This window comes from Pongo pygmaeus, chromosome 3 (genome assembly GCF_028885625.2).
Source record: "Pongo pygmaeus isolate AG05252 chromosome 3, NHGRI_mPonPyg2-v2.0_pri, whole genome shotgun sequence".
Classification (NCBI taxonomy): domain Eukaryota; kingdom Metazoa; phylum Chordata; class Mammalia; order Primates; family Hominidae; genus Pongo; species Pongo pygmaeus.
In genome coordinates this window covers 87243105-87270653 of record NC_072376.2, presented here as the reverse complement: position 1 = coordinate 87270653, position 27549 = coordinate 87243105, and the positions used below count along the sequence as shown (strand labels likewise).

General features: G+C 41.6%; 1 protein-coding gene across 3 annotated transcripts in view; it reads right to left on the bottom strand.

Annotated features, from left to right (window-relative positions):
• Positions 1-27549, bottom strand: part of PARM1 (prostate androgen-regulated mucin-like protein 1) — a 119223-nt gene that overhangs the window by 8330 nt on the left and 83344 nt on the right. For all 3 annotated transcript variants that reach the window (XM_054485123.2, XM_054485122.2, XM_054485124.2), the window contains one exon: positions 7812-7890. In XM_054485123.2, coding sequence (XP_054341098.1) covers positions 7812-7890 — 79 coding nt within the window. The remainder of the gene's footprint in view (positions 1-7811; positions 7891-27549) is intronic.

Sequence of the window (27549 nt, the reverse complement as noted above, 5' to 3'; positions counted from 1 at the left end):
TCTCTAGTGGCTTTTCCCTAATAGAAAGCAGCACTCCCTACTCCCTGCCCCTACTTGGTGACCACTTATTGGTGACAAATGGTAAATGATGTGGTGACATTTGTGGCTTGAGGTATTCTCCAACACTGCAAAATGGTACCTATTTTAAAGATAACTGTAGCATCAATACTTAATGAAACTCTATTGTCTTTGAAAATGAGTGAAGTGTCCTTTTTCTTGTGTTGAAACAAAACATATTTTAGGAAACACCTTGTCCTTTACAAGGGTCAGCCCCAGTTCTCCACAAGTCTCCTCCTTTATTTATGACTATGCCCCACAAAGCCCTCTCCTCTTTAGACAAGCAAGTCTTGCCATTCAATCATTAGTGCTTACCATGTGCTAAGGATATGAAGAAATATGGAAGGATACAAAGATGATTAAGACATGGCTTAGTGCTGGAAAAATGCAGCTGAACTTTCAGTTCATTAGCCGTGAGTAATTAAGCCTTAGACTCTTGTCGTCCATTAACAAAACTGTTTGATGCAGCTGTCACTGTCTCCTTTTTATTGTTTCCATTGTTTCTTCTTTTTTTCTGATTATCATTTCTTGCCTGGCTTCTTTAAGTATTCATTGAAAACTTACCATCTATCAGGCCCTACTCTAGCACCTGGTTGATACCTTAATAAACTGAACAGATCAAAATCCCTGTCCTTAGGGAGCTTACATTCTACATGGGGAGACACAATAAATAATATACAAATAATAACATGGTGAATGTTATTAAGTCCATGGAGAAAACAAATAGAAGAAGTGGGTGGTGAGGAGTTCCCAATAGGAGGTGGGGACTGTAATTCTGAATACGGTTATCAGGAAGGTCTCACTAAGACATCATTTGAGCAGACACATAGAGGAGATGAGGGATGAGGCATGTGGATGACCGAGGGATACCATGTAGACAGAGGGAGCAGCAAGTACAGAGGCCCTGAGGCAAAAGCAAACAATAATCCTTGTGGTAGCTACTGAGTCATAATTTTAAAAAAATAAACTTTGTATGTTGGAATGATTTTAGATTTAGAGAAAAGTTGCAAAGATAGTACAAAGATTTCCCATATACTCTTCATCCAGCTTCTACTAATGTTGATACATAATTGTGGTACATTTGTCAAAACTAAGAAATTAATATTGTGAGCCACAATTTTGGGGCTAAGAAAACTGAAATCATTACAATTTATTTTATTCACCCAAAGTTACAACAGCAAGTTAGTGGCAGAGTGAGTATCACAACTCAGGAATCCTATCAGTTCCATCTTTCTAACAAAAATCTCACTGATGGGACTATTTCCAAATATTTATTTTTAAAATCCTTTTTTCTAGACTCTGGGTTTCTTTTAAAAAGCTGTTACTTTCAAGCATATCTTGAAATAATTACCTTTGCTTTGAAGGGGCAGGTCGTATTTGTTTATTTAAAAAATTATCTGCCAGATGGCATACTATTGGCAGACTATCATCACAGAAAAAGTCTACACATTGGCACATCTGTTTATTTGTAAACTAGTTCAGTGTCACGAGGTAGCTAGTAAAATTCTGTGTAGTTTAACAGATTCCCATGGCTTCCCCTTCCCCAAACCCTGGTTCTTCTAGATTGGGAGTAAACAAATGTTATTGCTGCACCCCCAAACTTTCCTATTCAGAACCATGAACTCATCCAATAAATGTTCATTAAGCAACTACTATATGTCAGGTACTGCCAGGGACTTGATATTGTTTTAGTGGAGGAAACTGGTAGAGAATGCACTGATTTCAGTACAGGGAAGCACATGGTATGAGGGAAGCATGCACAGCAAGGAACTCAGTATGGAAAGGTGGATGAAGGCTTCCCAAAGGAGGTCTCTCTTGAGCTGGACAACTTGAAATTAGCCAGATTGAGAAAGGGGTGAACCAAACACCTCTCACAGAGGGATCAGCATGTTCAAAATTACAAAGGCAATATATCTGAAACAGGGCAATCTATCTGAAATATGAAACAACAGGGCAATCTATCTGGGAAACTCTACAGCAGAGAGTGTGTTTGGAGTGTTAGAAATGGGTAAAACAGGGCTACTGGAGTGTTAAAAGTGGGTAAAACAGGGCTACTCAAAGTGTGATCCTTGGACCAGCAGCACTGGCATCATCTTTGAGCTAGTTAGAAATGTAAATGCAAGGGCCCCACCTGGACCTACTGAATCTGAATCTATGGGGATGAGACCCAGGAAACCGTTTTTTGTTTTTTTTTTCTCGCTGTGTCACGCAGGCTGGAGTGCAGTGGTATGATTTCGGCTCACTGCAAGCTCCACATCCCGGGTTCATGCCATTCTCCTGCCTCAGCCTCCCGAGTAGCTGGGACTACAGGTGCCCGCCACCACGGCCGGCTAATTTTTTTTGTATTTTTAGTAGAGACAGGGTTTCACCGTGTTAGCCAGGATGGTCTCGATCTCCTGACCTCGTGATCCGCCTGCCTCGGCCTCCCAAAGTGCTGGGATTACAGGCGTGAGCCACCGCACCCAGCCAGAAACTGTGTTTTTAATAAACTCTTCCATTGATTCTTATGCACATTAAAGTTTAAGAACCACTGAGGGAGAAAATTGAGTAAACAAGACCTACAGAACTCCAAAAGGTGACCTGAAAAAGTCAACTGTGTATAACAAATTCTAGAAGATCTTGGCCTTTATGGCTGGCTGGGCCTACTCTAACAACGAGAAGGAATCCAATTGTACAACATGCAATCACTAGAAGACACAAGGCAAAATAGGTGACTTCTAACAAGACATCTTAAAAGACAGGTCCTGTTGTGTCTATAAATCAAGATTGCATTTATTTTTGTGAAGAGAACACCCCATGTAGTCTGTCTGGGTCACCAGCACACCTAATTACAGCAACATCCACATCACCGGTCTTAGCAGATACGGTCTCCCGTGCAGGGAGATTATGTCTTGGCTGAACAGTTTTGAGCCAACTTAAACAAATCAAAATGGACTTATCTCATTCTTCAATCATCATTAATTAAAGATACTTCTGCAAAAGGCAGACAGGGCCTTTGCTTTCTTTTGAAGTTGCAAACAAGCCCTGGCATAAAGACTTCTCAGAGATAGTTTCCATTTATAAATGTGTAACATGGATGCAACTTCACAGGCGTTTCAGAATAGCACTAACGAAACTGCCAAACTGGAACATGGAAGACCGCCATATCAATATTCAATTAGGAAATGAGCTGCTGTGCCATCTTCCTCCTCCTTCTCTCCCCTCTCCTTTGAATCCCTACGCCTACTGAATGGAAATGGTAAGATGGAGACTGTGCTCCCAACCTCACAGCCTATGTGTTGGTGGTTACCAGTTTACTGAGTCCCTATTTGCTAAGCACTGTTCTAACAACTACAGCAGTAACAGTAATTGCCCTTCCATCATCCTCACCTCGTACCAGGCACTGAATGTTTATATGTATCATGATTTAATCTTTGTAACAATCTTGAGTTAGGTACTATTATTATTATAGTCTCATTTTACATGAAGAAACTGAGCACAGAGTGATTAAGAAACTTGCCCCAGGCTGGGCGCGATGGCCCACGCCTGTAATCCCAGCACTTTGGAAGGCCAAGGTGGGCAGATCACCAGGTCAGAAGAGCGAGACCATCCTGGTCAACATGGTGAAACCCTGTCTCTACTAAAAATACAAAAATTAGCCGGGTGTGGTGGCGTGTGCCTGTAGTCCCAGCTACTCAGGAGGCTGAGGCAGGAGAACTGCTTGAACCCGGGAGGTGGAGATTGCAGTGAGCCGAGATCACGCCACTGCACTCCAGCCCGGGCGACAGAGCGAGGCTCTGACTCAAAAAAAGAAAACTTGCCCCAGAGTGCATGTTCTTAGTCACCATGTTAGTCTCTCCAGTTACTCTGCATTCACTACTTCATTTCGTGTTTAAAACAACCTTGAAAGATACATATTATTAACTCTATTTTTTGCAGATTGAAGAAATTGAGGATCAAGGAGTTAATAATTTGCCCAAGGCCGCCTAAATACTAAGTAGAAGAGTCAGCATTAAACTTGACTGCAAAGCTCACATTCTTCCCTCCATACCACACTGCTGCTGGTTAAAAGGTGGGGTCATAAACAAAGAAGGGCCCTGGGTTCAGGGCAGTTCATTTTATAAGTCACATCCAAAAGTGGCTCAGGTTACAAAAAGATGTGGTTCTCCAGGCAGGTGTCATTGTGACAAAACTAGGCGTCATGGGTCCCTGGAGAAAGGGAGCGTGAAAAGCAGATGGCTCTTAAGTTTACAATGCCTTTAGAGGAAATGAGGATTTGGGAAGAAAGGTGAAAAGTCCCCACCCACTGTTAGCAGAGCTTGCCAAGCATTCTATTTTTCTGATCATGAGGCTGCCTTTTCAAGCAGATTCTCCCCTTGCATTTGCAGAGAACTTGGCTGGGCCAGGGCCATATCCCATGGTTGCAGGTCAGAAGCTAATGGCTCCCTATGGGTTGTGATTTTAGTCACTCGCTGCTCCAGCCAAACAAGCTAAAAGACCACAGAAAACAGATCTTTTGTTATGTTATTGTTTTTAAAAATCTGGGATGAACAAAGAAGAGTAAGTTCCCAACCAAAGCAAAGCCTATCCTTAGGAACATACATGCACACACACACACGTCAATTAAAGTATTTTTGATGAATAATTAATGGGGCTTTCCGACAACCTGGCAAAATAACAGTTGAAGGGGTTTTAGCATAGCCTTAAGATCCATAACAACGATTAATCTCCTTATGTTATCATTTTACTGAAATAATTAATAGAGAAGTAGAAAGGGGCTTTCCTTAGGGGGTTTCTGAAACCCCTTAAGGGTCTAATAACTGTATCCATTCTTAAGTTTATAGTGCTTAAACTTAAGTAGCATAATAGATAAATAGCAACCTTATATTTATGCCACTGTGGATCTTACTACACTTAGGAGACAGAAGCTGTATGGGGAAGAAGAATAATGATTTATTCAATTTAATCATTTACTTAATTTATCTGGTGCTCTGAACGCCTGGGGAAAATATAGCTTAAAATAAAATTTTAATCAGCACTCATCAGAGCAAATTGTAATGGCCTGCTAACAAAATTTTCCAAACATGGTAAGTACTGTGATGGCAGAACTGTGTCACATCACTGATGTGGCCTGCCACATGGCTGACGCTCTACAGCTATCTATCAAGGACTGTCTTCCCGGGGCTCCTTCCAGTCTACCACTTTGATGATGATGATGATGTTGGCAGTGCTATGTACTTGCTTCCAAACAACGCTACAAGGCAGAAACTACTGCCCTTATTTTACAGGTGAGGGAAATGAGGGTTAGTAGTGCTCTGTGACATGCCCAGGTCACAGTGCTGGAAGTAGTAGAGCCAGGATTTGAACTGAGGTCTCCCTGCTTCTGGAGTCTGAATTGTTAATCACTGTTTTAGACTGCCTGCCTATAGCCAGTGTGGGTTTAGAGGTGGTAAACTTGAATTCTTGCCAAAGTGAAGAGGAAGAGTCCTTCCAGTTATTTCAGCACCGTTTTGGGGAAGTGTGTAGCAAGAAGGAAGTGTTTCTATTTCACTCCACACTTCAGTGAAGGTCATATTTGTGATAATGTAGCCCATTAGGAACTCACCATTGGTGATTCTAAAATGACTCTAAAATTTATGTGTAAGTTCCTTTTTGGGAAGGAGGGGCAGAACATATTTTTCAACAGATACTTTGTTATAAAATGGAAACGAGGTTCCCAGAGTAGTTCATAAAAGCCAATTTAACTCGTAATTAAAATACGGTGTATCTGCAGCAATAAACTAATAATTAAACCAGATGGAAAAAGGTATCATTCAGTAAGATATAATTTATAAAATTAAGTTTAGTGCTCAAAGACATGCAGACTTAATGAAGAGAAATATTTTTTTTAAATCTGGGGGAAACTTCTGGATGCTTTTATAAAATGTTTTATTAGAAACAGGTCATGCGGGCCCTTTAATTCCAATTTCTCTTTAAAACCTGGCTTTCCTGTTCTTTGTATTGTAGATGCAGGTGATACTACAAGGCACTCTCATACTTGACATTATCAAGATTGATTTGATGCACATTTAGAACACAAGATGGAGGGAGATAAAAGGGAAGGAGGAGGGAAGCGCTCCCAGTGGGCACTGGGTGTGTCTGGGTGGCGAGTGGGGATGAGAGGAGGCAGCAGCAGAGTGGATATGTGTTCTGAGATGAGGAATCATATCCATGAGCTCCACGTGGGGTCAAAGGCAGGAGGGAAGGACAGGGTGGCACAGCCTCTTGAGGAAGAAACATGGCTGCTTGGGGGACAAGTCAGGGGTGTCTGTGTGTGTGCGTCCCAGTGCCCATGGGATTGTATGTCCTTATGGTTCACTGCTCATTTGTTCAATATATCAAGCACCGTCTTGGTCCCTAGCAGTGTCCTCACAGACAAATCCAGGTCCTCAAGGACCTTACACTTTTTGTGGGGAAAAGAGACAATAAACAAGCAACACATATACAAAAACAAAATGATAGCAATAAAATAAAATAATAGACAGTGGTCACATCCAGGAGGGACTTAACAAGGCACTAAGAGAGTAAATAACAGGGGCTCTAAACTGGAAAGGACATCTCTCAAAGGAAGTGAGATGAAAGTCAATGTACACAGCATGAGAAGGAGCTAGAAGACAAGCATCTCATGGAGGAAGTAGCAAGATTCCAGGGTCTGGGGAAGGAAGGACAGAACCTGGTGTGTCCTAAGAATTGGAGGGAGCTGGAGTAACTGGAGCTCAGGGCTTCAGAGGGAGAGAGGGATGTGATGATTGGAAAAGGGGAGGCAGGCACGGTCCAGGATGACTGAGGGCCACGCTGAGGAGTTACAATTTAATTCTCAGTGCAAGTGGAGCCACTGGGGTTTTTCAGGAAGGGAATGACAGGGCAGAGGAGCTTGCCTAGAAATGGTTCTGGCTCCTGGGAGGAGAACAAATTGGAGGTCAAGGGTGAGTGTGCTCACCATGCAGCTTGTGTCTTTCTGTCCTTTGTTATGGGCACTGCACAGACTGGGAAATAAGACTGTCGTTTGCCATCTGGCATTTTACAGCTGGAAGGACACTCAGAGACTGTGAGTAACGTGGTGTTGAGACTTGATTTCACAGAGCAATAGAAAACAAAAATGGAGGACTCACAGAGTATTGCCACTTCCTATTAGGCTAAAGAAAGTAAAATCTCAGTTGCTATCTCTTCATTTCATAGAAAAAAGATATTTTAAAGCCAAAAATATAAAGACATAATCTCAGGGGAAAAAACAGTTTTATAGGAAATGCCACACCTTCCTTATATTTTTTACATTTTGCATTGGAATCAATGAAAACCTCATTAACAGATTGGGTACAAATCCACAGTTCAGTATTCAGAATATCAGAATGTAGGAACCATCGATCCCACCCTTCTACCCTCTTTCACAGATGAGAATAGGTGAGCTTTAGGAGGCAAGTGGCTTTCCCAGGCTAATGAGGTACATTCGGGGCAGGGAGTCTAGGCTTCAGTCTCCCGACGCCACGTTAATTCTTGTTCCATTGCATCATCATGCTGTATATCTCAGCTTGCTTCTTCTACTTTGCCAAGGTTCAGATACTGTACGTCTATACCTGTGTTGTGCGGAGTAGGAGTACACCCGCCATTTTTCACTTCTCTGCCAATATTTCTAAGGGCTAAGATACCTATTAAGGAACAAGTATCCAGCAAAACAGCGCTCAGCCCAGAGCCCAACAAAACAGAATCCCTTTTTTTAAGAGTAAGCTGCGTCTCACCTGATTTTTAGGTAGGCTGCAACTCCAAACACCAGCAGCACCACGGCAATGACTGTCACGGTAATGGCGGCGATGCTGCCTGTGAAGGAGGAAGGGCACAGAAAAGAAGATACATGAGGATATGGGGCACCATGTGACTTTGGCGTGCATAGTACCCCATCTTTTCTCTGAAAGGGGAAAAAGCTACCTCAGATCATTCTACATGACATTCACAGCTAGAATAAAACCCAAGATTTTAATTCTGTTACCAAAACACTTTTTATGGAGGTGAAATTGGGTAAATGGTCAATATTTATCAAGACTTTTTGGCTGGCCTGGAGTTTAGAGAGGAGTACTTAGTCATATTTTGATTATCTTTTTAAGAATGACATCAATCTGTTGTTGATGCTGCTGCTGTTGTTTGCAGGGGTAGTGGGTTTTAGATTTCTTGATGTCCTATTTTCTTCTTTTATGGACTCTGCCTCATCTTTCTATTACTTGTGAAATATTGAGAGACTTAGGATGTTTTATTCAAAGGTCAATGCAAAGTAATGTGGTTGGTTTTTTCATAAAAATATTGGCAGTATCCACTTCAAAAGGGTCGTCTTGGTAGGAAATGCACTAATTTTAATGAGGCAATCAAGTCAAAGCATTTTAAAACATTCCTCTGTGGGAAATATGTTCAGTTTTCATTCTTGAATAGTAAACTTGGTTTTATAGAGAATAAAGTGAAGTTTGATATATAGAATAAGGTCAGGTCTGATAGGTAACACTATTTTTTGTTTGTAGAAATATCTTGGTGCAATATAAAGTCACGTGAATATTTTATTCTGTAGTTTGAAATCTGGTTCCAAAAGCAACTATTAATGGGCAGTTTAAAAAAACTCTTTGAGCATGTACCCTTGTAAGGATAGCCACACCTCCTCCAAATACTACTTTGAAGCACAACATGCTTTTTGTGTGAGCTTTGCATTAATAATGAATATACTTCAGTTTTATTTCACTTTAAAAATGGCAAGAATCAACTGGGCTCTTGTCCCCTAATACTTAAAGTGAGTTTTCAGCGCTAAAGCTGGTGTTAGGGACCCCATTTACTCTTTTAGGCAACTGGGAAATTATTTACTAGTACTTCAACAAATGAATGGGACTCTTAAACACACTGCAAAGAGCACAAGAGATGTGGAGTCTGAATATGTGGATTCAAGTGTGGTTCAACCATTAGTAGCTGTGTGACCATGAACTATTTACTTAACCCTGACGACTCTTATACTACTTGCCTGCTGAGACAGAGGAATAAGAGTGTTCTATGCATCTTGCATGATTTTAAGGGGATTAAATGAGATGCCAGGTGCACCAATCTAAAGAGCTATGCAAATATATGATCCTGGACCAATTCTCATCTCTTGTGTACAGGTCTCAAAAGTGATAAATCTCCCCCTTTTTTTGGAGATTTATCACTGTAGATTATTTTAGTATCTCTTCTTTTATTTATTTATTTTTGTCTGCTGGTATGAACGGCTCTTGTTACTGTTCGTTTTATTAGCCTTCCCACCAGAAGAATTGTAGCACAGTTAAGAAGCAAATCAGTCCACTTGTTAATTCTTTAGTAACTTCTCAAAAGCTTTGGATGAAAGAATGCTACATCAGACATCCATGCTCCTGCTGGTTATAATTTCTAAAAGAGAGACCAAAAAAAATCATTGCTAACATTAAGACTAAGACCAGAGCTTGTTGTGTCTGCAAAGACTGATCATATTCAACCGTTTCAGAGCTTACAAGCTTGTGAACACTCACAGATCCTGCTCCTGGAATCATTTTGAGCCAGATTAATATAATTATCAGAATAATTCTCTTTCCCTTTTTACTATTGTAAAGACAGAATTATGGCACTGAATGCTCAAATGTGCAGACTGGGTCAAGCAGAGAAAGTCCGAGGTCAGTTCCCCTTATGGAAAACCTCCACTCCTACTTTGAAAGGCTCCTCTTGGTTTCTTGGCCTCTAAACTGTGTTGAAATTAGAACAATTCAAAGTTCACTGAAGCCTCGTAATAGCTCTTTTAACAGCTTATGAAAGGAGGGTTATAACCATAGGGTAAGGTGATGGGAGTATTTTAAGATTCAAAAAGATACAGTCATTGCAATTAAGAGCAGTGTAAAAAACTGACCTTTTAATTTCTCCTTTTAAAAAATGGAAGAAAAGAATGAATATAGCTGATTTTTTTTGCAAGACTCTTCTTTCTTGCTCCAGGGATAGTTTAATTTAGGAAATCACAGGTTTGGCCTTTTTTCAAAGATTCTTCTCTAACTTTAAGCAGTTGGGTCCCCTCCAACTTTGTGATTTACTGAATTTATTTATATACCACCTCTTTCTAAAGATAAATCAGGCAGGTTCTCCAACTAAAGCGCGATCTTTTTTTTTTTTTTTTGATTGTAAGTGATAGAGTGACCACTTCTCCTCCATATGATGGGTGGCTCTCTAGCTCCAAGTGTACCCCCAGTCTTCAAATGGGGCTCTTCCATGTCACCCTTCCATGTCCACAGAAGATAGCCTATATGACCAGAGCTGGAATTAGCCAGTTATTTTCCTCCTGATGGGCCCTTGAGGGCACCTGGGCAAAGGGGCACTTCTAAGAGTTTGTACAGCCCAATATAAGGCCAAATGGTATAAGATAAAACAGATAGTAATTAAATATTTGAACCACTGTATTAACTATTTTGTTACCCACTGGCTCTTCTCAGTGGATGCCAGCCATGGGAACAAGAGTCCTCCAAAAGCAGAAAACCTTTATCTGGCCCTGAGCCTAGGAGATCTTGTATCCCGAGCTTGCTGTTACCTCCACAGCAGTGGCTGCTTTCAGAAGCAGCTGGTAACATCAGCCCTGGGAAGTTCCACACCTGAGGGCATCACAGTTTGAGAACATGAAGGGGTTGCTGAGCCCATGTTAGCGCAACTTTATAGGGTGACTGAAAAGGCTTTATTTCCTCCTTGTGAAAACAAATGCCATTTCCCCCTGAGTTCTGTTTAAACTAAACTGGAATTCCCCTCCTCCTCCTCCTCTTACATTTTTCAATATGAGGAAGGGACAGAAAAAATGAGGAAGGTGTGGCTGGGGGCAGGGGAGCCTCTGCCTTATGAGGAAGGTGTGGGACACAGACGGGCAGTCCACTGGGAGTGAAGACACGGGGAAGGTGGCTGGCATTTCATTTCTTCCTTATTGGGATTTGCGAGTTAGAGACTGGGTGTGACTCATGTTATAAAGCCCTGGAATGGGCAGAAATTAAGAACTGCAGGAAACTTATCTATATATTTTATAATCCCAGATACAAGAATATTCCACTGTGCTAGCACGTTTCACTCTACCAACATGTTCTGCCTATCCAGAGGGCTGGTGAAGGCCTGTGAACCAAAACCTCTTTGAATTTTGGGCCTCCCTGAAGTCTGGAATTCCTCAGGGTTGCATTTTGCCACTTTTTTTTAATGGCCCAGGACCAGAATAAATGGGCTAAAGAATAACTATAGCTACCATTTGCAGGTGATTACTTTGGGCTGAGACTATGCACAAAACTGTACAGCTATCATCTTATTTAATTCTCTTTACAAGGTGGGCAGAATTATTCCCATTTTATAGATGAGGAAGTTAAGGCTCAGAGAGATTAAGGCTTTACATGTGGTAAACGATTGAACTATCATTTGGACCCAGTACTATTTAATCCTGGTTTTGCATTTTTAATCATTAACTTTTTTTAGCCTGGCCAGCTCCTGTTCTTCTTCACTATCTAGCTAAATAACAACTCTTCTGAGCCGTTTTCCCTGACACCCCTGAGTAAATTACAGTGTTGCTGTGTGTTCTCAGATCTCAGCATTAATTCCTTTCAAGCATTCTGTATTATGTTTATGTGCTTCTCTAGGTCATTTCTATTCATGGCCATCTTGCATCTCTTCCCATTTCTTTGTGCACTGTTAGCTTAAGGCACCATCTTTGGCCCACAGTGGGTACTTAACTCATGTATTTAATGTTGAATAAACAAATATACTTTTAAGCTTAAAAAAGATTACCAGAAATTTTTTTTACCCTAATCATTGTGCTAAGAAAGTTTCCACACAGCTGACTCACCACCTATTCACCTTGGAATCACCTACTCCAGTTCTTACCTGAGTACCTACTCCTATGACTACATCTATGATCCCACCTCCCCAGCCCCCTGCCCTTCTCACTGTGCACTTGAAAGTCCCCATCAGTGACCAAGGTGGTTAGTTGGAGGAGAGTTCTTTTAGGAATGAATTAGTCCATTCTCATGCTGCTAACAAAGGCATACTCAAGACTGAGTAATTTATATATAAAAAAAGGTTTAATGGACTCACAGTTCCACATGGCTGGGGAGGCCTCACAATCATGATGGAAGGTGAAAGGCACGTCTTACATGGTGGCAGGCAAGAGAGCATGGGCAGGGTAACTTCCTTTTATAAAACCATCAGATCTTCACTATCACGAGAACAGCATGGGTAAAACTCGCTCCCATGATTCCATTACCTCCCACTGGGTCCCTCCCATGACACATGGCGATTATTACAATTCAAGGTGAGATTTGGGTGGGGACACACAGCCAAACCATACCAAGGAATAATTGTCTAAATAGAGTCAGATAACATCCTTGAAGCAGCCACAGTAAACTCCTGGTCAGCCTGGTCGGCCACTACTCCACTCCCCTACAACCCTGAGGAAGGAGGCTGCCTTCGGGGGTATTCCTTTCCCTGCTTTAGCTCTGTTCTATACCCTGAGGCAGTCCAGGAATAAACTGTGGCATCGTTTAACAGTCTCTCTCCCCACACTCACACATCCCCATGGGCTGGCACGCCACACACATGGGCACCTTTTCTTGATCACACACTCAGAAGGGGTTCTGTTCATGTCCAAACCTCCTGCCTTTCACTTGACCAAAAGGGTCCTTCTATATTACTGGGCTTAGCAATGTTCTCAAACCTCAAATGTTCCTCTAGGGACTCTTCTCATTGAGGGATTTTCTTTTTATTTCACTTTAAACATGAAATAAACATTTTATTTGAGCTCTTTGGAAGAAATATTAATATTCACCAATTGTATCCAAAATGTAAATATTAGGACATGATGGGATGAACCCAAACAACCTCTGAAGAAAGAACTTTGCTGGGCTCTTTAAAGAAGTTGTTGTTACTCTGAGAGAGCTAGGGGTGGAGGAGGTGATGGTGGAAAGTTTCCAGAGGTGAAAAAGAGGTGAGTGTCTCACTGCTATCCATAGATGACTCCTGAGCTACATTCTCCTTGAAAATTCACCAGTCAGCTTATTTAGAAGGTGCATGTAAATACTTGACCAAGTTCCTGAGTATGTGTGCATGCCTCTGATCTGTTTTGAGAAGAGTCTTTAACAAATCTCTTGACTGTTTTTCAATATTCTTGCTCTTTTCTTTCCACTTCCTGGTCCAGAGATTAGGTAAGAATTGGAGAAGAGGAGCAGGTGGCCACTTCAGAGTGTGCGGCAGCTCCTTCAGTCAAGGTCACCAAGAGGAAAGGAACATTTTGTCTCAGAGGAATTCTTTCTCTTTAAAAGCATGTGTCTGCGGATGTGCTGGAGGAGGGAAGTGGGCGACTGGTGAGGGCTTGACAGTTAGAACTCTGTGTGTGCTGAATCTCTATTTATTATGCTAGGCTCTTCATTTTCACAGCAAGAGCATCAGATCATGTCTCCTTCCTCCAAAGAACAGCAGTAATAGCAAGAGAAATCAACAACAACAAAAATAATAGCAACTAACACTTTCCTGTTACTTACTGTGTGCCAGGGACTGTTCTATGAGCTTCACTTATTTCAGTTCATTTAATCCTCATGAGAAAGTAGGTATTCTTGTTATCTCCATTTTACAGTTGGGGAAACTGAGTCACAGAGCTGCTAAGGACCCAAAGCCACAGAACTGCTAAGTAGAAGAACTGGGATACAAGCACAGGTTCGAGAGTCCATGTGTTACCCACTAGGCTTTCCTGCCACTCTGGGCTCTAGTACTAAATCCTCAACTGTTTTTAAATAAAACCTACAGCTCTGGTACACCCTCTGTCTGCTTTCTGTTAGCTGCCCAGGAATCAGGGCCTGCCTTAGGCTGTGTGATGGCTTGGGTCCTCTTGTACATACTGGTGAAGGAAGAATGAAGCTCAATAATTCAAATTAATTGGGAAGAGGGCTAGTTAGAAGCAGACAACAGTTCTAGAACAGCAACCTTAGATCATTCAGGTCAATGGTTTCTAGTGTGTGCTGTGGTGCAAAATAACTGCTCAGAATCCTGCCAAATGCTGTTCATTTCAGTGTGTTAAATAACCCAGGGTACATGGTAACTGCAGTTTGTTTCTAGTGGGGTGGTAGTGGGGGTGGGGTATAGTTTGTGAGATGGAGAGAAAGTGAGAAAAGAAAACCTTAGTTCTTAGACACTGCAACCTAGGTAGATCTTAATTTTACCATTATTGGAAGTCTCTTTGTCTTCTGGCCTTGTCTGCTTGGATTTCATGCCCATTCTTCTTTCCATTCTACCCCATGCCAGGGGAAGCACATCTTGTCTCCTCCCTCTTACCCCAAATCCACCCTACAAGCCTCTCCTGAATGAGCTCCATGGGCTCACCTTAAGCCAGGACAGTGTGCGGTGTAGAGACCCAATAGGCAGGGCCCCTGAGGTTTCACCACTCCATGGCGGGGAGAAGTGTCAGGCCCTTGGAACCATTCTGGGGTGTGCAGGATTGGATGGGATAGGCAGGCAGGGAGGTAAGAGAGGTAAGTAGTGCCAGTCTCTGTATTTCTGCCTGTGGGTGGAATGGTGCCTAAGGGGGGTGGGCCTGTAAAGTCTGGAGCAGTCTTGGAAAGAGTTGGGAATGAAGCTGTTCTCTGATGGATGGGGCAGGACTTGGACAGACAGCAATGGAGGATCAAGGCAGGAACCACCTCGGAGGAGGGCAGACATGCAACATTTATGGGCTTGAAGGGTTTGCACTGGGCTTGAAGACAGAGCACCTTGACTGGTGTTCTTATCTAAAAAATGGGCTAATCCCTGTCCTCTCCATCTCATAGGGCTACTGGGAAGATCAAATTCTTTGTAAATTAGCATGAACAAAGGGGGCTGTTGAGATCTTTGTAGAGGCCAGTGTCTTCATTTTATGGATTAGGAGACTGAAATGCTGCAGGACTGACCAAGTGACAAAATGAGGACCACAGGCTATATAAGAAGGCGTAATGGAAATTAACGAGATCATGTAAATGGTTGAGTACTCAGGACCAAATCATAAAAACTCTGAAAGCCAGGGATCATGGTGTTTGGGCTTGATAGTTTGGTGAGCAGGGACCATGGAAGTGCTTTGGGAATAAGGATGCACCTTTTATGCAAAATCCTTCTCAAGTCCAACCTTCTCTTGGAACTCATCCCCGATGACAGTCACTATCTTGAGTCTTCTTTTTCTAGACATTTGCTGTTTTATTTTGTATGGGACAATTTATTAAATTTATTTTAGTATGTAACTGATACTGCCATATGTAGCTGTGGGTGGTTATTCATATTGTACATATAAGACATAGATGTATGAAATACACTGTAATACCAGTGGCTTTATGAGAATACGTTCTGTCTACTCTCTAGACTGAAAGTCTCTTAAAGCCAGGTATACCACATTATACTTTATTATTTGTCTAGGCCCAAAGTAAGTGATTCACAAAATAACTCTGATTTCTTCTGAAGCACAGCTATTTTTTAAAAACCTGAACTTTATTAGTAGTTATGTTGCAAAAAGAAAGCGTCTTTCTAAGGAAAACAGCTTGCATAAAAGTATGCTAAAGAAGTATTTTTAATTAACACAACCTAAGCTTGTCTCTGTAAATTAGTAAATTAGTCCTTTTCCCCATTACTCCTCTCTCAAAATCTTTACATCATTAAGTTGCTAGTCATTTGTTTACACAGAGTGGCAGAGGTAAACTTTATACAAATTAGCCAAGTATTATCACAGCTGGAATGTTTTACCTCATGTTTATACTCTTATCTACATGCTAGTTAGTGGGCAGAATTGGGATTCAAACTGTGGGGTAGGATCCCAACATCTATATGTTTCCACTTCATGTCATCAGAAGACCTGGTTTAGAGACCGGCTTCACTTTTATCTAAAAGGATGTTACCTACCTAAAGCTTGTAGTTAAAAATGTATGCTAGAAATATTCATCTTGGTTGAGATAATAAAATACTTGCACTTGCACAAGTCCAGTGCTTGTTTCCTCTTCCTTCATTTCTCTCTCATGGGGGCACATCAGCTGTATTTTAAGAACCTGGGGAGCGCACATTTGCAATTAATGCAAACCAGGCACACATGACGGCACAGTTCTTGGTTACCATGGTTTTAAAGTTTCTTCACTTCACTTAGAATTACAATCTTTTCCCACACGAATGAAGCCTCTTTTCCACTTGGAATTTATTTTAACTGTGTGTTCAGGTTGTTCAATCTCAGCTGTCTTTTGACATCTATAATGTGAACTATAGTGGTTTTCTAAGAATAATGAGAGAGATTCTTCATTGCCTTTTCTCAAGGCAAAGCAGCTGTCTTCCACCTTAGAACAATCGATTAACACACAGCAACTCCAGCTAAGTGTCTGGGATCAATCCCCTCATTCAGTTGTGCTAACGGTGCTCCCCAGATCAAAAGGAGTGTGCCAGGAATGAGGAACATCAGAGGCCAGGCTGGGGAATCTCAACTCCTAGGTCATCTCTGTGAATGAAGCTTAGAGGGGTGAATATGGACTGCAGGAAGCATGCCACCATCTTGCTCAGTAGGTGCCAGCATCTCCATGAACAATGAGAGAGAAGAGCTTTTTGTTGTTGCTGTTGTTGTTACCCTCTTCTCTATCTCTTTAGTATTTCAATGATGAAAACAAGGCATGACCATGGATAAAATAAAGGGGCTGGGAACAGTGGCTTACACCTGTAATCCCAGCATTTGGGAGGCCAAGGTGGGTGGATCACCTGAGGTCAGGAGTTTGAGACCAACCTGGCCAACATGGTGAAACTTTGTACTAAAAATACAATAATTAGCGGGGCGTGGTGGCGGACACCTGTAATTCCAGCTATTCAGGAGCTGAGGCAGGAGAATCACTTGAACCCAGGAGGTGGAGTTTGCAGTGAGCCGAAATCAAGCCATCGCAGTCCAGCCTGGGCGACGAGAGTGAGCGAAACTCAGTCTCAAAGAAAACAAACAAACAAAAAACTAAAGGGAAAAATAAACGAGAAAAGTTTGCATATGTCCTTGGGAAAAATCATCCAGTCTGCTAAGGTGAAGGCTCAGATCCTTGTGGGGTTCACCAACCTTGGCAAGTGAGAGCTTCCACACTGGTATTTTCTTGGTTCAGAGGACATAAGCAAGAAGGAAGAACTTCTAAGAGCCCAGGACAAAGTCCTAATTCTGGTTGCCAAGGAGTGTGCAAGTTTATCTTTTTTAATCACAGAATATGGGCAGGGAACAGAGAGTCGTAGTTTCAGTTTCAGGTTACCTATCCTGACACCTTGACCAAGGGCAGTGACATCAATATAATTACTACAGTCCCAAGGACTCAGGGACCTCCTAGGAACCACTAGCTAAATTTAGCCTTACTCCATGTCATTAATCAGCAAGGCCATGCAGGAACTTGCTGTTTGTTTTTTTTTTTTGAAGGAGTCTCGCTCTGCCGCCCAGGCTGGAGTGTGCAGTGGCGCAAGCTCCGCCTCCCAGGTTCACGCCATTCTCCTGCCTCAGCCTCCGGAGTAGCTGGGACTACAGGTGCCCGCCACCACGCCAGGCTAATTTTTGGTATTTTTTAGTAGAGACAGGGTTTCACCGTGTTAGCCAGGATGGTCTTGATCTCCTGACCTCGTGATCTGCCCGTCTTGGCCTCCCAAAGTGCTGGGATTACAGGCGTGAGCCACCGCACTTGGCCAGGAACTTGCTTTTGAATACTGTATTTACCAAGTGTTAATTTCCCCCAGACTCAGGAATTCAAAGTTTTGGAGTTAAAAACATGGGAAAGAAAAATAATTTCCAACTTTGATGCAAGGTAAGGGAAGAGTACAACTTCTAGGTCTCAACTGTTCAACCTTGGGGACAGATAGGACCCAGGCTAAATCCTGCAGCTCAGCCTTTTTTTCCCCAACGCCCCAAGATTGCCTTTCTCTTAGCTAGAAATCTTCAGTTGTTTGGACTCTTTAACACTTTTCTTTGGATTTTCCAAGTTTTCTGAAACTGTTATTATTTCAGATGTGAACATAGCTATTTTTCTCCTTTATACTTTTTGGACTATGCTTTTCTGTATTATGCTGTAGGCAGGTACTTAAGTGAACTTTTATTACCTAATATTCACAGTAATAATCACTTTGGGAATCTTAAAGTGTTTTTACAAACATTCTAATTCTTCAAGTTAAGATAATCAGAGTCTAGAAGAGTCAAAACTCTTGCTGGTTGGTATCCACATTGAGAATTAAGGACCCAACTGTAATAATAATAGCTAACGTTTATGTAGTGCTTACTATGTAAGAGGCACTTTATATACTTGTCTCATTTAACCCTAATTAGAATCCTGTAAAACAGGTACAGTACTATAATTATCCTCATCATATAGATGAGGAAAATGGAACACCTGTGATAAATAAACTTGCTCAATTCTCCCATTTAGCAAATAGCACTGGTGAGATTTGAACCAGGCAGTCTGATGCCAAAGCTTGTGCTGTTGCTAACATTCTTGCCTTCCTAGAGCCTGTCTTTGAAATGACTCCATGATTTCTCCACATGGAAATATGGCAAAGTGTTTTTGATGGCCCACATCCATGGACCTACTGAGATTTTATAATTTTAACATAAATTTGCCTTCATCTTTGAGCCTCTGGTCTACCCCTTGAAGGCCATGAGTCTGACAATAAAAGCATTATACTGTTAAATAAAATATCATCTCTTTTGGCCAATATTTTTCTCTCCTAGGACCTGAGGGGGAACAAAGCATGCTGAGGACAATATTAAGTTAGCATCTATTTTATGCACTCCTAATGCAATATTCCTGACTTGACTCTCTGAAATGAGATTTTTAGAACCTTTCTGATAAAGATGATGGGAGGGTGTTGATCCATTCTCATTTCCCTGCCAAATTATTTTGTAACTAAAAAGGCATGCTTTTTTAAGTTGGAAGATTAGAGTAAGGGTTCAGTCAGGGTATGGAATCAAGCATATCCATATCCTGGCATATTAATGGTATCAGCTGTGTTTATAAGTTAAATCCCACTTTCTCAGTGAAGCATTTCCACAGCCACTTTCATCATATGCAATTGGTGAAAGCATTTGAAACAGAAAAAGAAAATTGCTCCATAAAGGCAAAAACTTCCCAAATGTAATAAAAGGTGACATTGGGACAATTAAAACATGTGATAGAGTTATATTGCTACTACATGACAAACTAAATAGATAGTAAATAGCTGATTTTATTACCTTGACATGTATATCTCAAAAGATATTTTGGAAATATTTGAAAACCAGATTAAGATTTAGGTAGTAAAAGTGAGCCAAAGGAGAAATATAAGAAGAAGAGACAATAATTCAGAATAATTTTTACTTAAAATAAAATCTGACAGTTGGAGCCCCTTATGGGAGTTTATCTGGTTTTAGGAAACTTTGAGGTTTAAACTAAGTTTAAAGAATAGGCAAACAACAAGTATATGAAAAAGTGCTCAACACCACTAATCATTAGAGAAATGCAAGTCAAAACCACGATGAGATACCATCTCACATCAGTCAGAATGGCTATTATTAAAAAGTTGAAGATAGACACTGGTGAGGTTGCAGAGAAAAGGGAATGCTTATACACTGCTGGTGGAATTCAAATTAGTTCAGCCACTGTGGAAAGCAGTTTGGAGATTTCTCAAAGAGCTTGAAACAGAATTACCATTTGACCCAGTAATCTCATTATTGAGTATATACCCAAAGGAAAATAAATAGTTCCACCATGAAGACACTTGCACATGTATGTTCATCACAGCACTATTCACAATAGCAAAGACATGGAATCTACCTAAATTCCCACCAATGGTGGATTGGATAAAGAAAATGTGGTATATATACACTACGGAATACTATTCAGCCACAAAAGGAATGAAATCCTGCCCTTTGCGGCAACATGGATGGAGCTGGAGGCCATTAGCCTAAGCAAATTAATGCAGGAACAGAAAACCAAACACTGCATGTTCTGACTTAGGAGGAAGGTAAACCTTGAGTATACATAGACACAAAGAAGGGAACAACAGACATAGGGACCTACTTGAGGGTGGAGGGTGGGAGGAGGGTGAGGATAAAAAAAACTAACTATAGGGCACTATGCTTATTACCTCAGTAACAAAATAATCTGTACAACAAACCTGCATGACACACAATTTACCCATGTAACAGACCTGCACATGTACCCTCCAAAACTGAAATAAAAGTTGGAAAGAAAAAAAAAAAGAACTGGGCACAAAAGAAGAAAATATGAGTGAGAGTTTATAACAACCCATAGCGTTGGCAGCCCTGGAGTCTATGGGAAAACGAAAGAAGGGAGTCAGAATGGTGAGAATAGAGGTGGGGTGGGCTTGGTGTGGACAGCAGAAAGTCCTTTAGACAGCTACACTGCTTAAAGGCATCCGAGGGGATGTCTTTGCAGACACAGTGAGGATGGTCAATTTTTCTTCATTCTCATTTCAAAGCTCAGGATTAATGAGGCTAACAATATGTGAATTTATTGTCTAAAAATTGATATTGTCACCAAAAACCATTGATTGATTGATTGATTGATTCATTGGACATTTATTGAAAACCTACACTGAGCCAGACACTGTTAGGTGCTGGGAATATATCTGTGAGCCAAAATAGACAAGGACCTTCCCTCAGGTACTTTAAAAGCAGTGAAGACAATGAATAAAGAAACACAAGAAAAATATATAATCACATGCTGTGAAGAAGAGATGCAATTGACTTGTGACAATTTGTAACTGGGAGGCCAACACTGGACAGGGGGCCCCATAAGAGATCTTCTGACCAGGTGCTATTTGATCTGAGACCTGAGGAATGAGCTGGAATTAACCAGGTGAAGTGATGGGTTGTGAGAAAGTCCCAGGTAGCGTCTAAGTGAGTCAAGGCCCTAAGTCAAGAGGGAGACACAGGCGTTCATGGAACTGAGAGACAGCCAGTGTGGGTGGTGCAGAGAGCGAGGGGAGGGTTGTGGGATGACACTGGGGTGACAAGTGGAGCCCACATAAAGTGAAGGTGTGTGGACTTCACCCTAAAAGCAGTGGAGTGCCCCCAGGGGCTGAGATGTTTGTGGTAGTAAGGTTATGTGAGCCTTGATCAGATTTGTGTTTAATTATCACTCTGGCTGCTGTGTGGACAACAGGGAGTAGGGAGATGGGTGCAGGGGGGGAAATGAGGGGCAGTTGGGAGGCTATTGCGGTGGGATTATGGGAGCTCTGAGATAAAAATGAAGAGAAGTAGATGAATTTGAGAGCTACCAAGAGTTCAAAATCAACAGTACTCAGTAACAGAGGGGAGCTAGGGAGTGGGAGAGAGAGAACTGAAAAGATGGTGGTGGCACTCACCGTAAGAGGACCAGGCCTGGGCATATACAATGATCTAACATTTGTAAAGCTGAGCCTAAGATACCATACTTGTTAGGATTATTGCTTTCTGATACATTCTGGCCATTTTAAAAGAATCTGACCAGTAAATGTTTACCATTCTTTAACATGGTCTTCTCACACCTATGTTTTTTTTTTAAATTAAATAATTGTTTTCCCCTTTAACCTATTTTTCATATGTCAGTTAAACATGATGGTCATTAACTTACTACAATATATATTTTTTCGCTTCTGAAATTTTCTAGGTATTTTAGAATTTAAAATTCTTTTAAAATTATTGTTTCATCTTTTCTACAAGTTGATTCTTTTTTCAAATCTAAGGTTTATGGGTGTCTTGTAGAGCTGAAAGTCCCTTGCAGGTATGGACATAGAGATGTCTAGATGTCTGTGCCTACTTAGTGCCCTTTATTTAAAGGTATTTATTGGCATAGCTCATACTGAATAAATACTAGGGTTCAGATCAGCAATTTAATGTTCAATGGTCTTCACCAATTTTCACGGTTGTGTGTGCTTCTCTTTATAGTGAAAATAATAGGATAGTGAAAGACCGGTGGACACATGGATTTTACAGACAAAAGAGAATATCCACTTTGCAACAAGCACAGTAACTATAATTTTAAAGTTTGCATATGCAAGAACTGATGATGTTTTGAATATTACTTGTTTTGCAATGTCAGTTAATCCCTCAAGCATGTACTGAGCACCAAATTGTTCATAGCACCATTCAATGTTGTTCAGGGAGTCAAACACACACTGTAGTCATAGTTTTCATCCTTGAAAAGATCTGATTTAATAAAACAAAATGACCCAAATTTAACACATCACGTCTTTCTCTCTTCCTTTAAGAGCCAAACAAAAGCCAAAAAATGAAAATCAATCAAAACTCTTCTTCTGCACAGCCAATTTTGCATGGCTGCTACCACCATCTGCTTCCCCTCCCACTGGGCAGCTCCACCCCTGGGACCCAGCTGGCAACATATGGCAACTAGCCCATCTAGCTCATTTCTACAGTAATGCTGAAGCCCATCAGTTCTTCCCCAACTCTGTGTTTCTACTAATTCAGGTAGGATGGACATTGTGAAAAGAACACTTGGCTTCGGATCTGTCAGGGGAACTGGATTTCAATCCTGGTCTGGTCACTCAAGTGAGTATTTGAGTCAGTCACTTAGTCTCTCTGGACTTGTTTTGTCACCTGTAAAACAGATACTGCTGAGCTCACGCCACTGGAACATTCTGAGGATCAGATGAGGGCTACCTGTGTCAGTCGCTAGCCCAATTCTTGGAACATACATATTCTCAGTACGCCTCATACGACCATGAACCTCATGTCTTCTGTAAAGGATAATTGTAATAAATAATTACCATAGTATGAAAAGCCAAAAGGACCTGAGAGACTGCTTCTCTTGTATTCAGTTTACAACCAAGAGCCTTTTAAGTTAGAGTAGTTAAGTGACGTGCCTACTATCAGTGCATGACAATGACAAACCAGAAAACAGTTATAAACTGGCATACATGGTTCCAAATCTGAACTCCCTGCAACTTGACATACATATTCCCACCAGTTGAATAGTTTTAAAATATGATTCTCAATATGTTCTTCCCCTGATCAAAAGCCTTTGGTGACTATAAATGGCCTAGAAAGTAAACCAATTGTCTTAGGCTGATCCCTAGGGTTCTCTAATGCTTGTCCTGAAGTCATCCTTCCTACATCTACAGTGTCTCCCTCCATGTAGCTTGGGACCCAAACTAGGTTACTCACTATGCCATGTGCCATGTGCACACTACATTGTAATGTCCATGAGTGAAGTGACTGTATTACTCATGGCTATATCCCTAGTATTTAACCAGATGCCTGGCTCATAGTAGAAGCTCAATAAATATTTGTTGAAGATGATGGGCATTCTTCAATATGATAAATAAAATAATAACAATGATAATCACACCAGCAGAATAGTAATAACAGTAAATAATAGTAAAGTAGCAACCATAGCCATTGATTGAGCTATTGCTCAATAGCCATATGCTATAAATTTATTATCTTACCTGAACCTTCCAATAACCCCATTATGTGAATACTATCCCTATCCCATTTTACTGATGATAGGATTAAGGCTCAGGGAGATCTAATAACTTCCCTAATATTGGTTGATTGGCTCTTTTATTCATGTATTTAACAAATGTTATTGAAGGTCTACCATGTGTTGGGCTCTGTTCTAGCGGTTCGGGGTGTAGCCCATATCTTCCTATTTGCAAACAAGGTCCTTGCTTTCATGGTGGCATGAAAACAGACACTGACTCTGTCTAGTGGCAGAAAACAGACACTAACTTATCAAATAAATCAGATGATGTCAGAAAATGGTTAAGTAAAAAGAAAAATTAAGTAGGGAAAGGGATCAGTAGTGATGGGGTTTACTATTTCAGATGGGGGAGTGAGTAAAGGCTTGCTGAGGAGGTGAGAGGTAAACAGAATCCTGACTGATGAAAAGGAGGGAGCCTTTGAAGATCTGGAGGGAGAATGTTCTAGATAGGGGGGATGGTAAGTGCAAAATCCCTGAGACAGGAGTATCTCTGATATGTTCAAGAAGCAGTAAGACTGCCAGTGTGTCTGAGGGTGAGAGTGGAAGAGGTGAGGGTAGAGGTCCTATGACCTGCTGAGCTTTGTAGGCATGGTACAGACTTTGGCTTTTACTCTGATTCAGAGCGGGGAGTGACTGAAATGTGAGAGCGGACGAATAGTGGAGTCTGTTCTGAGTTTTGAAAAGATCTGCCCGACAAGGGTGCAGTGAATAGTGAGATCAGTTGCAGGAATATTAAAGTGACACATTTGAAAGATGACAGAGGAATGGGAGGCGATCAGCCCAGATCTCATGGACTGGATATACAGTATGTGAGAAAGAAAGGAGTCTAGGATTACTTCGAGGGTTTGGCCTGAAGAATTGAAAGAAGACAGGAAATGATCAAGGGGCACAGGCTGAGAGTTGAGGAAATCAATAATTCGCCTTAGACATATTAAGTGTGAGATGCCTATGAGCCACCCAGTGGAGATGATGAATTGGCTGACAGCTGGCTATACATGTCTATAGTTCAGTGAAGCAAAACAGGGGGAGAATTTTACATCTCAGTGTTATCAGCACACAGATGACACTGAAAGTCATGAGTCATCCATGCAGAAGTGACAGTGGAGAGATCAGGGAGAGAGGAGGCCTGAGGTGCTCAACCTGGATAATGGAGGAAAATGAGGAAGTGAAGTGAGACAGCAGAGACAGAAGGTAGTGAAAATGCACACTCTGAACGTCGAGCAGAGCCAGTGCTTTAACGATGAGGGCAGTGATCATCTGAGTCAGACACTACTGGCAGGTCAGGTCAAACCAGGTCTAAGCACCAGAGAATACAAGAGCAGGGAGGCAGAATGGTGGAAGGGCTGAAAAACTACCTATTGGGTACTGTGATCACTACCTGGGTGATGGGATCAATTGTACCCCAAACCTCAGCATCACGCAATATACCCACGTAACAAACCTGTGCATGTACCCACTTATCTAAATAAAAGCTGAAATGACAAACAAACAAACAAAAAAAAGGTCTAAGAATTTACTCTTAGACCTGGCAATGTGGAGGGCACTGGATTATTCAACAAGAGCAGTTTAAGTGCTTACAACTTCTGAGTGGATTCTGAATGCAAGTGTGTCCACCCTTAATGATCGTGCTCTTGGTTCCCTGCCTTTGTAAATGAGCACCTGAAACTCCCTTTGCCCAAATCCCCTTCATCTCTCTTTAGGCTCAAATTTCCTTTATTTCCTGCAACTCAGCTCCCTGCTCTCTCCATCACGGAGCCCTTCCTTAACATCTATAGTCAAATTTAACTCCCATAATATTCACCTTGTTTCAGAATTATTCACTGGTGACTGTGTTTAGATATTTGTCGAGTGGGTGAATCCTTGGATTAATAGAAACATACTACGTGAACCCACACAGAATAAGACAAAATGCTATGCAAAATGTGGTGTTATTACTGCCACTACAAAGGCAGCAAAAAGAATCTCTAAATAAGAGCATCCCAAAATAGTAACCTGAAGCACAAACCCACAGAATGTTGCTTTGTCTGCTAGCTAATAAAGGAGCAGTGCAGCAATTCAGAGTGGTGAGAGAGGACTTGACTTGACTTAGAGCTCTGGGCCCTGGGCGCAGGGCCCAATGCTGCCACTGGGCCATGTGATCTTGGGTGAGGCACTTCAAACTTCTGGGACATAGTTTCTTCACCTTTGAAGTGAGCAGGTTCTATCACATCATCCCAAAGATCCTTCTGCCTACTAGGTTCATTCTCATATTAGAAACTAAGTACTGATATTAAGCGTTACTTGTCCTGTGTCCTTTCTCTCTACTTAAACTATAAAATCTCAAAGGATAGGTCTCATACTTGTTTTCGTGAAGAAGAGGGTCTTGGTAGATGTAATCTAAATATTTTTTGATTTAGTAGGTCATAAGGATACATACTCTTTGGTCTGTGAAATGTGTACTGGTCAGTGATGTCCCTCTAACCTGCCACACCTCTCTTCCCCAGTCATTTAAGCATTCTGTCATTTATTCTGAGTTTCTGCTGTATGCAATATTCCCATGAACTTCAAGGTTTATGAGCCGACTGCCACCAATTTGGGGCCTCTTGACCCTGCTGGCCTAGAGTTGAGGAAATCAAGACATAGAGCCTAAAATCAAGCCAAGATATTAGAACAGAACTGTCTCGAATAACCCAGCCCATAAAACTAAGGTACTTCTAGGAAGGAGTAGATGTGTCTGTTTAGAGATTCATGTATGCTAAGCTTAGATTTTGTGCTCAGGAATATTAATCTGCTATGTCTAAAGTATCCTGAAGGGGACAGAAAGTGAAGAGAGAGTGGCTGGTTAAAAACTGAAAAAGTTGTATAGATAAGTGGTGGTGAGGGCCTGAAATACGAAAGAAAAAAGATGGGGTCACTGTATTTTGATGATCCCTTTGTTTAAGATGGTTCTTAAGATATCGCATCAAAGTCAACACCCACTCTGCTCCAGGGACCAATGTCAGAGATGTTATCTTCATGCTGGGAACCTGGGGTGCAGGGGTTGGGAGAGAGACAGACTGAAGATACACATTCAAGCTCAATGTTTTAAGTGCTGGCCTGGAGGTATAAAAAGGGTGCTAATGGGGTGATGGGCTGCACAGAGGAGTCAATAGATTTCCTCCCTTCACTTCTGCAGATCCACTCTCCCCCTTCTCTGTGTGGTTCTCTGACCAGCCCTCTAGGAGGCCAACCTGCATGGACCACACCAGTGGGTCCCGTTGTTCTTGGCTTCTGGCTGCATATCAGAGGAGCAGGGAGAGGGAGGGCAGAGCAGTCATTCCCTTCACTCCAGGGAGGTTAACCTTGAGATCGTTGTGTCCCTCAGCCAAGAGTCACTGCTCCTGATGGCGTGGTCAACTCTACTGGGCCTCTCCTTCTGGGTTCTGGTTACTACTCCCTCCTTTCCTCCTAGGTCTGGCCTGTAACAGCCCTGTTATTGTGACCCCCTATGGTTCTCCCATTCCCCAGCCAGACCTTTGTCATTAGTTCCTTTATCCCAGTCTAAGTGTCTGTCTTTTTCTCGTTGATATCCTCAATGATATACTGGACCTTTGAAATAAAAATGTGCAATTCTCTGGGACTTCTTCCCTTACTAAATTGTGAGCTCTTCCATGAGGAAACACGTCTTCGTTAATCTTAGTTCTATCTCTTCCTACCTCCGCTGTCAAGCAGTTTCCATTCATGATGGATGTATATCAATTGTTTGTTAAAAGTTGTGATTCTCTCCTCAGTGATGGCCATTCCTTTGACCCCAACTGACCATGCAGGGTTCTGTCTGGAAATGACCTTCTCAGTCTACACCTCTCACAGGACCACCCAGGGGAGGGGCTGCAGCTCCATTTTGCCCTCTAACTTCTGGCTCATCTAAAATGAGCTCATCTCACTCTTTCTCAGCTAAGTGGCGAAATGCTCCCATGAAAGCCTCTTCCTGCCCAGTACCCTAAATTGTACAGTCTTCACATCAATGTCAGATGCAGATGACCTCAGAAAGAGC